This window comes from Tripterygium wilfordii, chromosome 13 (assembly GCF_013401445.1).
Source record: "Tripterygium wilfordii isolate XIE 37 chromosome 13, ASM1340144v1, whole genome shotgun sequence".
Taxonomy (NCBI): Eukaryota; Viridiplantae; Streptophyta; class Magnoliopsida; order Celastrales; family Celastraceae; genus Tripterygium; species Tripterygium wilfordii.
This window is the reverse complement of record NC_052244.1, coordinates 16,127,724-16,142,991: the sequence shown is the minus strand read 5'-3', so window position 1 is coordinate 16,142,991 and position 15,268 is coordinate 16,127,724. Positions and strand designations below refer to the sequence as shown.

The following is a 15,268-nucleotide window of genomic DNA, read 5'->3' as shown; positions in this document are numbered from 1 at the left end:
TATATAATTTTTACAAATATTCTATTATCGCCACAATGACCTCATTCTCACAGAACGACTTCGGGTCACCACCTAACGAAAACAAACACCAACCCCAGGTCCCCAACCGCCCCATCCGATCCGGTTTCACTTCGTCGTTCCTTCTACGCCACCACACCGATACCTCTCTCTTACGGTTTCATTACATGGAACCACCGACGCCTCAATCTCCAGAAGGCGTTCGAAATCCCATGTCGCACCAGATAGAGATACACCCTCCGGTGGTCGATGATTCCTCTGCTTCTTGGGACTGGAACGATCTGTTTGACTTCAACGTTGACGATCAGCTCAATATCACGTTCGATTCCACCGAGGAACCGGTCATGCCGCCGCAGGTTCCGGTTGAGAATCCGGTCCAAGATCGGGTGAGGAAGCGGGACCCTAGGTTGACATGTTCCAATTTTCTGGCGGGGCGAGTCCCGTGCGCTTGTCCTGAGATTGACGCGATGTTGTTGGAAGAGGAGGAAGAGAAGGGTCGGGCAGGCAAGAAACGGGCCCGTGTGACCCGAGCCGGGCCTAATTTGGCCCGGTGTCAGGTCCCCGAGTGTGAGACGGATATCAGCGAGCTTAAGGGGTATCATCGGAGGCACAGGGTTTGTCTGCGGTGCGCGAATGCGACTTGTGTTTTGCTGGATGGACAGTCCAAAAGATACTGTCAACAGTGTGGCAAGTAAGCTCGTATTCAGTTTTATTGGAAGTTATCATGTTTCTGACTGCTCGTTATTTTTCAATGATGAAAGTATTACTTTACTGTAACTGTAACTGTTAATTCACATTTACTTGGATGTTTCAGTAGCATAAGTGGTTTGTTTGTTGTATTATATCTGTCCACTGTATTGGTAACTATTAATTGGGTGCTGTACCTTTAGTGCCATTGTTTTAGCAATTGGTTTCAATGGAACTACGGGTTTTGTGGCAAAGGTGATCAAGTAGTGTTCTTTTTTTTTTTTTAATTGTGTTATATATATTAGAATAAATTAAATTCCTAAGTATATGAATATTTTTTAGCCATTTTTCCCCTCTCTGTTTTTTTTTTTTTGGTTGTATTCCATATGTTGTGAATGATCGAAACTCAAAATTGAAGAAGTATGCCATGACTAGGAAATATTGGTTATCATCTGTTTGTATTTCAGGCTACAATTATTTCTAACTCTGATTGAACTGTCATTTTCTGAGTCACAGGTTTCATGTATTATTAGATTTTGATGAAGGAAAAAGAAGTTGTCGAAGAAAATTAGAGCGTCACAACAATAGAAGGCGAAGAAAGCCTTTTGAGTCGAGATGTGACGAGCAACTTCACGGGGAAATTCAGACTGATGATGTTGAGTGTGATGGCGAACCAGTAAAAGGTATCTCAATTTGAACCCAGGGAAATAATTATGGATTGTGGCCTTTTGAGTTTTCCTAAGGAAATTGTCTACTTTGAAGGAGCAGTGATGTTACTCTTATGTTCTTGCGTATGTAATCTTTTAATGCACAGATGCTTCATGCGTGAATAGCCAAGCTACTGAGAGAGAGGCATTTTTCGAATCTGAAGATGGACACATGTCTTGCCTTCACTCAACTCCTAATCTGGAACATAAGAATAGTGAGAGTGGTGTGTCTACTGTAGTTTCTGGTGAAGCCCAAATGGATGGAGGGAAAGATGATTGCAAGTTTACACGTTCCCCTTCTTATTATGACACTAAGAGTGCTTACTCATCCATGGTGGGCTACCACAATTTTTCTGCTTATTGCATAGCTTTTTGGTTTTTTGTTCGTGCAAGAAGCTATAATTGATATGTACTGACTTTTGATATGTCTGTAGTGTCCAACAGGTCGGATCTCATTCAAGCTTTATGATTGGAATCCAGCAGAATTCCCTAGGAGACTACGGCATCAAGTATTTTAAAAGATTATTGTTACAGTTTAGTATTTCAAAGATAATAAAGCCTTTTATTGTTAAAGATTTTAGAATTGACTGACACATTGCTGGCTGAATTTACAGATATTCCAGTGGCTGGCCAATATGCCTGTTGAGTTGGAAGGATATATTCGTCCTGGTTGTACAATTTTGACGGTGTTTGTAGCAATGCCAAAATATATGTGGGTTAAGGTAATGGCTATGCTAGATGACAGTTTACATAGTGACTTCAAGTTTAGTTATTGCTGTTGACTAAAGACGTTGTCATCAATGATTCCTAGATGAGTAAGAGATAGCCTTGTTGGCTTAATTATGAAACAGAATAACCAAATACAACATATACTTTTAGCATATATCTTGGTTGTTATAAATGGATGGATTCTTTAGTTAAAATGAAGAACATACCACCAAAGGATCCATCCAAAAAGATCCTGACTGCTACAGAGCTTATTGCACTTTGTTGAATGTGACCACTGTTATTTTGTTGACTTTATGATTCTTCAATGCTTTGTTGATCTTAGGAAATTTATATTGGTTTTTGTTTCAATAAACAGTTATTTGAAGATCCTGTATCATATGTTCGAGACTTCGTTGCACCTGGAATGATGCTGTGTGGGAAAGGCTTTATTATTGTTTATTTAAACAACATGGTATTTCGTGTCATGAAAGGTTAGCTGAATATACAATGCTCTACTTATATATATGCCATATGCAAGCATTACTACTTCGACATGCCTTCTATTTTTGGTTGTTCCAGGCTTATATATTTGGTGTATACGATTACTCTTGATGTTTTTTTTTTTTTGTCTTTGATCTCGTTTTGAGAAGGATATTGAAGAAAATAATAATTGAGAGAGACATTAGTAAATTAGGTTCAATGCTAATATATGGGGATTTGTTTATTTACTCATTTTGGTTGTTGCATTGATATCTGCTTTTCCCAGAAGCTCTTTGGTGCAACCAGATTGGTTGAATTTCTTATACCATATTTTTAATAGTATTCAATGCTACTAACGAATATGAAAATAAGGATAAGTTCTTCTGGATTTAGCGGTACAGAGCTTCCATAGTGAGATTAATCTGGTTATAGTGCTAACTTGTTTTAGTGCAGCGTCTTTAAAAATGGAAATATCCTGAAGTTGTTTTATCATGCGCGGTTCTCTTTTACTTGCATCCATCATGTTCTTTCTTTTCCAATTTTTGATTCCTAAGTTTGTTAATCTTTTTGTATTTATCATCTTACTCATAGTGTGATCATCATTCAAAGATGAGAAAAAAAGAGAGGATGTAGTTTGATTGAATCTTTTTTTTTTTGAATAATTTTAATAGGATTAGATGGAACGTCTGTGATGGAAGTCAATGTAAAGGTGCGTGCTCCAAGGCTTCACCACGTGCATCCGACATGTTTTGAGGCTGGCAAGCCCATTGAGTTTGTTGCTTGTGGAAGTAATTTGTTTCAATCGAAATTTCGGTATGGTGTTCTTGCTTTCCTATAGTATCCAAAAACAGAACTTAGTCGTATCTTTGACTTTTTAGGACATGTTTTATTCATATAGATATTTCTTGTACTGAGTAATCTTGGCCTTTTACCCATCATTTCCTTGAGTACTTTTTTGATCTCTTTGATGGCTTCACTTTGGCTTTGCATGTTCATCTGAAATTGAAGACTGAAAAAGATTTTTATGCAAGTTGTCTTTCCTTTTGTTCGATATTGTGAGTGAAAAGGCAGAAGATGTATATATTTCACCGTTGATGTTGGCCACTTAGTAGTAGACGATTTGTAACGTAAGATGTTCGTGATGACAGATTTCTAGTATCTTTTGCTGGGAATTACCTGCAAAATGAGTATTCTGTTGCATCTCCACATGTTCAGAGTGAAGGGGAGACACCATTTCATTTTGGTCACGAGTTGTGCAAGATACACATACCTCTGACTGAACCAAATCACTTTGGTCCTGCTTTTATTGAGGTAATTGGTGTAAATGGAAGTGCTTGTTTTAAAGCTTCCAGAATGAGTTGATTTGGTAAGATGTTAAAATTTGTACTGGAAGTTAACGTTTACACCTTTCATGGTCGAATTATTTATGGACTTCTCATACGTCTTTAAGATTAAGCATTGATGCCATTGATGCTACTATTGTGTACCTATCTTGACAAATATGTGTCTGACTCCTTTATTTTTTTTAATCAACCCCATATTAGTGAGAGAAAATCAGTGTTTATTTGACGGCTAGTTATTTCATTTATCCACAAATGTTCTTTTAACTCCCAGATGATCATCTACATAGCAATTATTTCTAGGCCATTGCAGATGTTTCTATATTTGGATAAATCTGTTTTGAGGTTTTTGTGGGTTATTGTTGGTTTGTATTTATTTTATGGCTTATTTGATATTTTCTTCAATTTTTGGGCACCAATGTTATCATGATTGGTTTTTCGCTTTTGTATGTTTTTGAGCTTTTTAATGTGATAAGCTGACCATACTGTTTTCTCACACTCATTGAATGCTGTTCTGCCAAATTATTTCCATGCATACTGTGCATATGCGTTCTAGACTTCTAGTTATATTGTACCCTTGATTGTGTGCCATTGTTTCGGTATTGTTCTCTCCCTAGGCCATTGCTGCTATGACACTAGCTTGCTTTTTGCTACTAGAATCTGTAATTATGGACTACAATGATGTGGAGGAAATGATTTTGATTGGTGACTAATGTTTTCTCCAGGTCGAAAATGAGTCTGGATTGTCGAATTTTATTCCTGTACTTATCGGGGACAAAGAAACTTGTATTGAATTGAAGACTATACAGCAAGGATTTGATGAATCGTTCTTTTCAAAAGGGTCTCACTGTCCTTCTGGTGTTTCGGTATGTGATGCTTGCGAGGTTTCTGCTAAAAGACAAAGGGCATTTTCTGAAATTTTATTAGATATAGCGTGGTTACTGAAAGAGCCTGCATCAGAATATCTTCAACAGAGCACCTCACAGATTCAGAGGGTCAATCGTTTATTAGACTTCCTTATATGCAATGAATCAACCATAATTTTGGCTAAAGTTCTACAAAATTTAAAGATACCTGTTGATTACAAGAAGATTAGCGGCTCCTTTAATGACGCTATTGGTGCTGATATGATGCTATTACAGAAGCATATGGATTATGCGAGGGATCTTTGTCAAAAAAATTGTGAAAGTGATAGTTTAGTTTTGCAATCGGAACAAGCTGTGACAAAGCTGGATTGTATTTCAGGAAGCCGTTTCCAAAGTGATTTGGTCTCCATTGTTCCAATCACCGACCAGGTGACTGCATTCATTGTATTCAAGTTTTTTTTAGAAGCATATAAGGCTTTTATGATGTTACACTTACATCTACTTAACTCAGGCCTCCTATTACTGCTGCAGCTAGTAGTATCATCAGAACTGCGTTTTCTTAAATTACCTTTACTACTTAATAATAAGGTCATTAATTTAAAGGATATTAATAAAAGCAATCATCTTCTTTAAAGCAATATTCTGGTTATTATAGATCTATTGTCCTGGTATGAAATTTTTTGAGTGATAGCTAGTGTTTTGCATGGAGTGAACAGGTATTCATGTCAATGTTTGAACCGAGTCCTTCACTTCATGCATATTAATACTGAACTATTCTTATGTAACACATTTTGGAGGGTATAATGACTAATTTTATGATTCTTGCTGCTTCGTTCTTTAGAGTCTGGAAGACAAATTGAGCATCCAAAATTGAGGAATTCTTTTTGGTCTCTTACTTGGGATAGCATGCTGCAGGCATATTGCAGCCTTACTTTCATGGATAGTTTCATCTGATATGTCCTTCTCTAGGATATCTATACTCTTAAGTCCCATGTGGCTTCTTTTGGAATTTGTCTGAACTTTCCTATTGGGATGCCAAGATATCTGTAAACTCGAGGGATCCACATCTAGTTTGATCCATGAGCTTTTATTTATCCTCTAATGATTGCTCTGATTTTTATTTACTTAATTTGCAGGATTTAGAGCTACGACCAACATGTAAGTTGGGAGTGACAACGGGATCATCTTCTACCAAGAAGAACGAAGAAACTTTACCATTTCTGACTAGTGATATTATGAGCATGAAGCCTAGAAAGAGATGGCTGAGCAGATCATCCAGCGGTGTTTTCCCTAGCCCAGTTTTTGGATCCCGTTCTGCTATTTTTATAATTGCCACTGCTGCTGTTTGTCTTGGGGTATGTGCAGTCATCTTTCACCCGGAAAAGGTTACCAGGTTTGCGGTATCTGTACGCAGGTGTTTGTTTAAGAATGTATAGATACCTTATCAAACTTTTGCTCTGTACATATCTGTTGTATCTTATGAGAGCAAATACAGAGTTATATACGGTTTCGGTATAGGAATAATTGTATTATAGAAAGGTTAGGAAGATTTCTGTTTCTAAAATGGGAATGAAAATTCTTTGTAGGCAAGTTTTTACATAATCCTAGCTAGTTCTGGTGTTCCCTTTCTTGAAATTCTATACAAGCTTTTTTATGTTCTATGGTCATATGCTTTGTTGATTGAATAATTGGAGGTTCTTGTGCAGACATTAGTGGAATGGTTTTGTATCTCCTTGCAGTAAGTATTCGCTTGGATTGTTCGTTGTCCGTGTATTTCAGCTAATGCTAAATTGCTAATGGTTAGGTCTGGATTTGGAAGAAACTCTAATCTGGAACAGTTTCAACCTAGTTTGTGAAATTTAACTTTTAGGCTATGGCTTAGCAGAGGGTTCGCGAGTGTTGGATAGGAAAGAGTTTGGGAGGGTTCCAGCTGAAGTAATGCGTATTTTAATTTTGGAATTCTCTCAACAAAGAAGCTTGTTAAAGCTTTGGTCGGGATGGTGAAGTTGATTGTTATATTTCCTTATAAATGGGGGGTCGCAAGGTCAACTCTCCTTACAAAGCATATTTCATTGCATTGGCCTCTGGCCCATGAGAGGCTTTGTGGAGTTTTCTCTTTCGAGGGTTTCAACCCGGTCTTATATGTCATCAGCGTGGAGTGAGTTGGATTGGCGATTTGAGTTTAGATCCGGCTCAATCGGTTATACGTCCAATGAGCATGTTAGACTGAGAAATTTTAGGTTAAAAAAAGTCACCCGACTTTCGTGGAGCAATAGAGCATAACATTGGCATTCTGGTAATCGGGTGGCCTTTTGTCGCTTCTGGGCCTATACCGCCTTTTAACTCTCGGTCATGGACCTTCTCAGCACTAACTCTCGGGCCTAGGCGGCCATGCAAATGAACCCAGGCGGAAGACCTATGCAGCCCACTTTCTGGGCTTTGGGCCTTAGGTGGGATCAGGTTTCATTTAGTAACATTTATTTGGCACCACTAGTTCGCAACTTGGGATGCGAGCGTCAATTGCTCCGTCTTTTGCAAAAGAGCAATACAATCGTAGTTTTTTTATTAACGCATCAGGATTTGTGTTTTTGTTGATGTAATTATATTAAAAAATGTGCTTTGTTGATATTACTCAACCAATAAAATGTATTGATACAATGGTATAAATTTATTGATTTACTTTTGGATATAATAAAAATGACATCCAATATTAATTTTTAATATAATTATGAGTATGATATAAGTGAATACATGTGTTGAAATCAATATAGAGATGTCTTATATACCCTTCTTCCATGTTATTCCCAACAAGATTGGGACAACAAACAAAATTGGGACAATAATCAAAACACAACAAAATACATACATGTCCCATTAAAATGGAGCCATTGTCACGTTTCGCTTCCCTTTCAGACTTCCAGTAGACTGACTAGATTACGTGAGGTCTCAACTCTCAACTCTTGAAGACCGGTCCAAGAGAAAAGACACAGAGAGCTAGAAACACAAGCAGGCGATTACCACACTGCTCGTCTTCGACTGTTTTGAATCGCTCGATCGACAACAAGGTCTTTGAACGAATCGTACGTACATCGAATTCTCTTCATCCGTGTTGTGACTTCCGACCTTCTTACCCAAGGTTAATTAGCTTTAATTTCTCTTCGTATTTATGTACTTTTGGCTTGTTTGGTTGCCGAGAAAGCGGAGGAATTGGAAGGAAGAATTGGAGGCTGAATGATCGTGTTTGACGTTACTTTAGATTTGGAAGGGAAACGAAAGATTCATGAAATTCCCTGCACAGCTTTATTTTATCTTATTGCGCCTAGAATTCAGGATTCCAGAACTTGGATTCGTTGCTTTTACCTACCAATCCAAAATTAGAGTGACTAGTGGATGTGTATGTGTTGAATTATATATAATAAGGGGGCATCGAATGATGAAAACGTGAGTTCTCGAAATTTATTGCATTATTTTAGCTACCAGTCAAGACCTGCAAATGCTTGGGGTGTGCTGTGGTTTAAATTTTTCGTATCTTAACTGTTTTTAGTCCTTATGTTGTGAATTTTCAGATTTTGAATTGCGACATCAACTGTAGATTAATTAGAATTTGTGATTCTTACTATCGTTGAATCATTTGCTTTGTTAGCTCATTTATTTATTTTTTGCTCAACATGATCTGATCCTTTGGTTGATTGATACTGTTCAAATGGTCATTAGCAGTTTGGTTCCATTGGTTTGGTGGTTCCTTCTCATTTGTTGTTCAATTATAGCATTATTTCTTTCTTAAGTTTTAAAAATTTCTGTTTGCAGGATTCAAGTTATCAGAGCTAGTTGATGGTTGTGAGGAGAACCAAGCAATCTCCAGTGATGCTTATTGATGACTCTAGAAGTCTAGATTGAAGTAATAGTTGATTAGTTGTAGCAAGTCGAATGGCCCCTAACATGAGGAGTCGGAAAAAGAGACATAATTGTGAGGATATAGATACTGCTCATAAAACTTCTGCAAGTCAAGAGCCCAATGACAATAATAATTATCTTGACCATGAAATTTCACAACTTACGAGGCTTCGATCATTTCCTCATGAACTTTTGAGCCGAGCAATGCCTGGCAGGTCAAAGTTGCCTGTTTCGACAGTTAAAATGTTGGTTGGACGTGAAGGAAATTATTCAGGGAAGGGGAGATTCTCATCAGCAGATGGTTGCCATGTTTTGAGCCGATATTTGCCTGTCAATGGTCCTTGGATGGTAGATTATATGAAAAGTCGTGCTTATACCTCCCAGTTTTCTTCTGACGGTTCCCTTCTTGTAGCAGGGTTTCAGGTGACCAGAGGTTAAAATGAAATGCAGATATTAATCGTAACAATCATTTATCATTGGCACTTTCCAGTTTGTACAGGTCAACTCGGGTTCACATTTCACAACCTTATCATTTGTTTACATCTTTTATTCAAACAGGAAAGCCAGATAAGGATTTATGATGTGAATGGAGGCTGGAAAGTTCTAAAGGACATATTAGCCAAAAGTTTAAGATGGACCGTTACTGATACTTCTCTCTCCCCGGATCAACATTATCTTGTAAGTGATTACTTTTGTACAGTAATGTAGACTTAAATAAAAAAAAAACTGTTATCTCATTTAATGAATTTAAGTATGTTTTTTTGGATCAACTTTTTTATTAGATTGATTCATGGGTAAGCAATTAAATTTTTAATGTTATCATTACTTTTCTTCTTTGTTAGTCTCGTTTACCTTTACTTGTAAAAACATTGCAGGTTTATGCTAGCATGTCTCCTGTCGTCCATATTGTAAACATTGGATCTGCTACAACAGATTCAGTTGCTAATGTTACAGTATGTGTTCCAACTTCCAACTATTTAGACATAATATTCATGCTAGTTGTTCACAGGTTCTATTATTGGAAACGGCCTCTCCACATATTATGTAGGGGATAAGGTCTGCGTACATTTTATCTGTCCCCGACCCGGCCCACTGCAGGAGCCCTGTGCATGGGCATTGTTTACCTTTTTTATTCATGGCCAATTGCTTAGGTGGTTCTTTTATAAGTTTGATAATTTTTCTGATACATGGCCCTAAGTGAAGGCCTGGATTCCTTGTTGACAGTGTGAACATTCATTATGTATTTTCTCATCATTATCCCTTGAAAGACAAAATCATACAAATGTTATGGACCAATGATATCAATGCCGTCACTTCCTACTTGGGAAACCTAATGTGATCTTATGCAATGAAAATGCGATTTTGCTCGTATATTTGGGGTGTTCTGTGTTCATGATCATACAAGGTGGTCGCTTGCTATTGCTTATTGAAAATAGGCTATCATTTTTGTTGGTTCCCATGTTGCTATGGATTTGAAGTTTCTTTCTGATGCAGGAAATACATGATGGTTTAGATTTCTCCAGAAATGATGATGAAGAGGAATTCGGAATCTTTTCTATAAAGTTTTCAACTGATGGGCGAGAGCTTGTAGCTGCAAGTAGCGACGAAGCGATATATGTTTATGATCTCATGGAAAATAAACTTAGCCTTCGAATTCCAGCCCATACGGTATTAAGATGTTAAACTGCATGTATATGTTGTTCAAGCTCACACGCATACCATATTAAAACTGAAACTTACTTGTTATTGAACTTGTCTTGGTGATTGCAATTTGAGGTTGTTAGTTCCAAAAGAAGCTTCCAATCATGCACCTGTTTCATTACACAAATTTGGCTTCTTTAAGGATTTTATAGTATCAAAGGAATTTAAATATCTTGTATCTAGATTATTCCCACAGTTTAAGAATTCTGCCAATTGAACCTGAACCCATTACCTAATTTTCCCCTGTTACATCCTTATAGCTCTCTTAGTGTGGTTACTAATTTCTGCATGTATGGTAATTTTGAAACTGAACACTTTTGCTATACTCTTTTGTTGAACGAGGCTCAAACCAAGCTTCAATTTCTTCTTATTCAATTAGTTAATTTTCTTTTTTCTGTTGTTGTTTTTTTTTTTAATTTTGACACGATTAAGCATATTTAGATACTAAAATATTTCTCAATATTTCTGTTGCAGTCTGATGTTAATACAGTTTGTTTTGCGGATGAAACTGGGCATCTCATATATTCTGGAAGTGATGACACCCTCTGTAAGGTATATTCTTTAGCGTTCGTTATAGAAACTAAGGTAATATCGTCTTGAAGTACTGACTGTGTTGCTTGCATGGGGATGGGGCAAAAGGATTTAGCAGTTTAAAATTAGTTTTGAACTGTGGTTCCATTTAATATTACCATTAGCAATCCATTCTTCTGTACACCCTCTGTTTGCGTAATTTATCTCGGCTGATTCTCACACAATGTAGTCAGGCACCTTAAATATCCAAATCTTGGATCCTTTAGGTTAGTGGCCACCCACAATTGCATATGCATTCACATGAAAAGTATTCATCACATATGCTTTCATATCATCATCACACAAACCCTTTGGAATGGGCACAGACATTGTTGATAACTTATTCAGAATTATGAAAGAGTATTCATTCAAAAAAAATCATTCAAAAAAGAATTATGAAAGAGTATATTATTACAATATTCCTGCACTATATTATATTTTATTGTGCATCATACCGTTTTAATTGAGGGATGGTTGGTAATTAATCACGTATCCTATAATGTAACCCTTGCGAAGTCTATCTCTAAAGGATGAAGTCTATAACCAAACGATTTTCAAGTAAATGTAGATGTAGCTATAGACTAAAGTTGTTTTGCAGTCTATGTGCATCTGTTTTCCATCTTACTCAACGGAGAAACTCAGATTTTGATTGAATTGTATAGGTATGGGACCGGAGATGCTTTATTTCAAGAGGACAAGCAGCTGGGGTCTTGATGGGACATCTAGAAGGTGTTGCATTCATTGACAGCCGTGGAGATGGGCGTCATTTTATTTCAAATGGAAAAGATCAGACTACCAAACTATGGGATATTAGAAAGATGTCTAATGCCACTTAGTACGTGATGTTACAGCTTATTCCAGCCCCTTTTTCTTGTTAATCATGATAGCTTGTAACTCTTCTTTCTTGACCCAACTTATGGTTACATTATAGCTGTAGTGTTATTGCACTTGCTATTTTCCTGTGTAAGGATTGTTGAAAGCTAAATCGTTTCTAGCATTTGCAGCCCTGATTATTACATTTTGCTGGTATTACATGGTTAGTTAAGTTTCTGGTACCTTAACACATTATCTCCTTAGATTGGACCATCTGTTTGCAATGTTTTGTTTGCCTTATACTACTTGCCTTCGCTTGAAATTTTAATTATTTTAACAGGATGTACTTTTCTTGGATAACTTTAATCACCTCATTCATCCAATTTGGTCTTATGTTATTGAAATTGAAGTTATGCTTATTCATATTAACTCGCTTCTAATATGCTTTTTCTTTCAACAGCAAACCAAGGCTTAGAGATTTTGAGTGGGATTATCGATGGATGGAGTACCCATCCCATGCAAGAAACATGAAGCATCCATTTGATCAGTCAGTAGCTACTTACAGGGGTCATTCAGTGTTACGAACTTTGATTCGGTGTCATTTCTCCCCACAATATAGGTAATCACTAATGTATTTATTTAGTTATAGTCACTAAGATGTGAATAAAGATTTCCTGGACTCTTCCTTCATTAGATTCACTTAGTGAATCTCACTGTTGTGCTTGTGAACACTTACACATGGCTCAATATGTTAGCTGTAGCTGTGCGTAAATCATCAATTCATCATAGACAAATGCTCTGTTTTTTTCAGGGATATCAAGTTATTGGAAAATCCAAGTTAGTTTTTCAACATATTTTCTATACTAATATGGTTTTGTACAAATATGTAAAGGAAAACTCGTGGAAACATACATTGGAAGATTATGAATTTTCCTAAAGCTTGATTTTCCTACAGAAGTCTTCATTCTATTTTGGTGCAAATTTTCATTGTCCTTGCGACATTAGCATATATTTTATGCATGTCTTGGATATTCCCCATGAATTTAAATCAGTCCTGAGTCAAGTCAGGGAGGTTCACACAGAATGCTCCCCATAAAGCGAGCTGAATTTGAAGCTTCTCAACCTATGATTTTCATTTTGAAAATGGTTAGGACCGATTATCATCTAAGTTTTTATCCCAAAAGTTTTGAGTTTGAGAAAATCAATGGGAACCCAATACATGAACCTATTTGACGACTACTTTTATAATTGAATTCATGTGGCTGTGAGGATTAAATCAATGGGGGGGCTTCACAAGATCACTGTACATAAATATTTTGGATTTAAGAAATTTTGTTTCACGTGTGAGCATTTGTATTCACGATATATATATATTAACAATAGTGTTACATATTGATTTATAACACCAATTTTGTTTTGAATAACTGCAGCACTGGTCAGAAGTACATCTACACTGGCTCTAGTGATGGTTCAGTTTATATTTATGATCTGGTATGTAGTTAATTTGCTTTTCTCTATTAGTTTTTATTTTTCCTGCTGCAGCATTGCTCTTTTTTTCTCGGATAACCTTAATTTTTATGTTTGTTATAATAATGTGCTATGTACTCATTGTTTTAAATATGCCAGCAGTAAAGGATTCAACATACCGACATTCTTATGCAAAAATGAATATCAAATATATACTTAATCATCCTCCAAAACCGGGTCTTAGCATGATTATATATGAGCTAGTTAAGTCAATTTTCTTGCAGGTGAGTGGAGATGAAGTCGCGAAACTAGATCATAATAGACAACCTGTAAGAGATTGCACTTGGCACCCCGTATACCCTATGATCGTCACTGCTTCGTGGGACGGTGTCGTTTCCAGTTGGGAATTTCCAGGTAGTGGTGAAGCACCGCCGCCTCGAAAGCGGAAGTCACTCAAAAGGGCATTATATTACTAGTCCTTCAGATAAGTGATTTCTGGCTTCTCTTGTTTTAATTTATTTGATGTTATCTTCTGGATTGCTCACCATGGAGCAATGTAGTATATCATAGGGTTACCTTTATATATTTTCCCTTTTGGATTCAAGGAGAAATGGCTGTGGCCTGTACAAGTACTTTGTAAACGCACATTGATTGAAGCTTTTTTTTTAAAACGGGAAGGGGATTAGAACCTTGGTCATCAAGATGATACACATCATCCTTATCACTCCAACTAGTGGCTTAAGTGTCATCATCGAAGCTTTTAGTAGTACACTTGCTTGAACATCTAAAAGAACAAAAAAACTTGGGGAGAGAATCCTTATCTCTATTTTTTTTGATAATTTCAGACCTGGGAGAGTAGCCAATGTGAACATGTCAGATGTGAACTGATTTGACCTGGGGAAGACCCATGCACCGAGACTAGTGAACTTGCCATATACAAAGTGGTGGTAGATACAAAAGGGTCATCGAAATTACAGTCCATTTGATATTCTGACGAGCCATTTAGGTCTCTCAGCTACAAGCCTACAATTATAAAGATAAAATCAAAAATGGGTGATGCCGGGAAGCAATCATCACACTTGAATACTTTTCCAACAATGAATGAGAAAAAAAAAATCACCAGTAGCTGTCCTGACAAAGTTCAGATACCGTTCATGATGTGAGCAGTTTCGATGAACGTTACGGTTGATTAAACCCTCAAATATTGCGTAAAGGTCCTTGTTATCTTCTCCGCAGAGATGAGGACTCAGATTCAGGAAGGGATACAAGCGTCGAGAGCGCAATGGAAGTGATCTTGCGGGCCACACAGAGCTGCTCGTTTGGATCAGACGGTAAGACTTGCAGTACCTCATCGGGAAGATCGAAGTTGGAATCACCCGATTCCCTCGTTTTAGCATCTCTCTAGTCTCTCCCTTCCCCCAGTTTTTACTTTTTTCTTGGTATTTTAACTTTTTCCGGTATTTTATTTTGTTTATTGTGAAAGATGTAGTGGATATAGAAGAGATACTGAGAGCAGGAAAAAACTGCTGACTTGGCGCACTCGATTGGGTGGAAAGAGCTGTGGCATACCTTTTTTTTTTTTTGGAATGGATAGGATTAGGGACGGGAAAATGACAAACAACAACAGGTCGTCCTTTTATAGTGCCTTTTGGGCCTAGTTGAGTTTCATGGGCCTATCTCCTGGACTCATAAAAAGTAAGCTCAGTCCATTAGTGTTAATTTTCATGGGCCTATCTCCTACTCATAAAAAGTAAGCCCAGCTTAGGAATGTGTGGAAATGGTTTTGCAGTGAGCGGGTTCAGAGACATGTAAGGTGTCCGTTAATGTGGAAAGAATTGTAAAGGTAATCCGTATATTTAACAAGATGCTCGTCTAAAAAAAAAAAAAGATTAATCTCCTCACTGGTACAACTGTAAATACTATACGAACATAAACATAACCAGAGACACAGCCATTAACATGAACCTTGCTCAAATGGTTTTAGTGGATGAAGAAAAGAAAATGAAAGGTCAGGAAA

General features: G+C 37.0%; 2 protein-coding genes across 3 annotated transcripts; both read left to right on the top strand.

The window, feature by feature from the left end:
* The first annotated feature begins 20 nt into the window (after positions 1-20).
* Positions 21-6,473, top strand: LOC120013206 (squamosa promoter-binding-like protein 7). The gene is made up of 10 exons (XM_038864942.1): positions 21-709; positions 1,222-1,388; positions 1,520-1,746; positions 1,847-1,921; positions 2,027-2,134; positions 2,497-2,611; positions 3,272-3,413; positions 3,749-3,911; positions 4,666-5,235; positions 5,943-6,473. The coding sequence occupies exons 1-10, from the start codon at positions 36-38 to the stop codon at positions 6,240-6,242; spliced, it is 2,541 nt and encodes an 846-aa protein (XP_038720870.1). The 5' UTR covers positions 21-35; the 3' UTR covers positions 6,243-6,473.
* Positions 6,474-7,676: 1,203 nt separating this feature from the next.
* LOC120013787 (LEC14B homolog) lies at positions 7,677-13,922 on the top strand. 2 transcript variants are annotated; one of them, XM_038865718.1, is made up of 10 exons: positions 7,677-7,886; positions 8,614-9,123; positions 9,259-9,378; positions 9,576-9,653; positions 10,195-10,368; positions 10,876-10,953; positions 11,634-11,806; positions 12,245-12,403; positions 13,215-13,275; positions 13,536-13,922. In XM_038865718.1, the coding sequence occupies exons 2-10, from the start codon at positions 8,734-8,736 to the stop codon at positions 13,725-13,727; spliced, it is 1,425 nt and encodes a 474-aa protein (XP_038721646.1). In that variant the 5' UTR covers positions 7,677-7,886; positions 8,614-8,733; the 3' UTR covers positions 13,728-13,922. The 2 variants fall into 2 exon arrangements, with proteins under 2 accessions (XP_038721646.1, XP_038721645.1); XM_038865717.1 differs by having other exon boundaries at positions 7,677-7,942.
* Positions 13,923-15,268: the final 1,346 nt, after the last annotated feature.

Excerpts from the sequence above, each read along its gene's own strand:
- LOC120013206 (XM_038864942.1), top strand. The coding sequence starts at position 36 with ATGACCTCATTCTCACAGAACGACTTCGGGTCACCACCTAACGAAAAC. Across the intron at positions 3,414-3,748 it reads TTGTTTCAATCGAAATTTCG|ATTTCTAGTATCTTTTGCTG; the intron begins GTATGGTGTTCT and ends TCGTGATGACAG. Across the intron at positions 3,912-4,665 it reads TTGGTCCTGCTTTTATTGAG|GTCGAAAATGAGTCTGGATT; the intron begins GTAATTGGTGTA and ends TGTTTTCTCCAG.
- LOC120013787 (XM_038865718.1), top strand. The coding sequence starts at position 8,734 with ATGGCCCCTAACATGAGGAGTCGGAAAAAGAGACATAATTGTGAGGAT. Across the intron at positions 10,954-11,633 it reads GTGATGACACCCTCTGTAAG|GTATGGGACCGGAGATGCTT; the intron begins GTATATTCTTTA and ends TGAATTGTATAG. Across the intron at positions 11,807-12,244 it reads AAGATGTCTAATGCCACTTA|CAAACCAAGGCTTAGAGATT; the intron begins GTACGTGATGTT and ends TTCTTTCAACAG.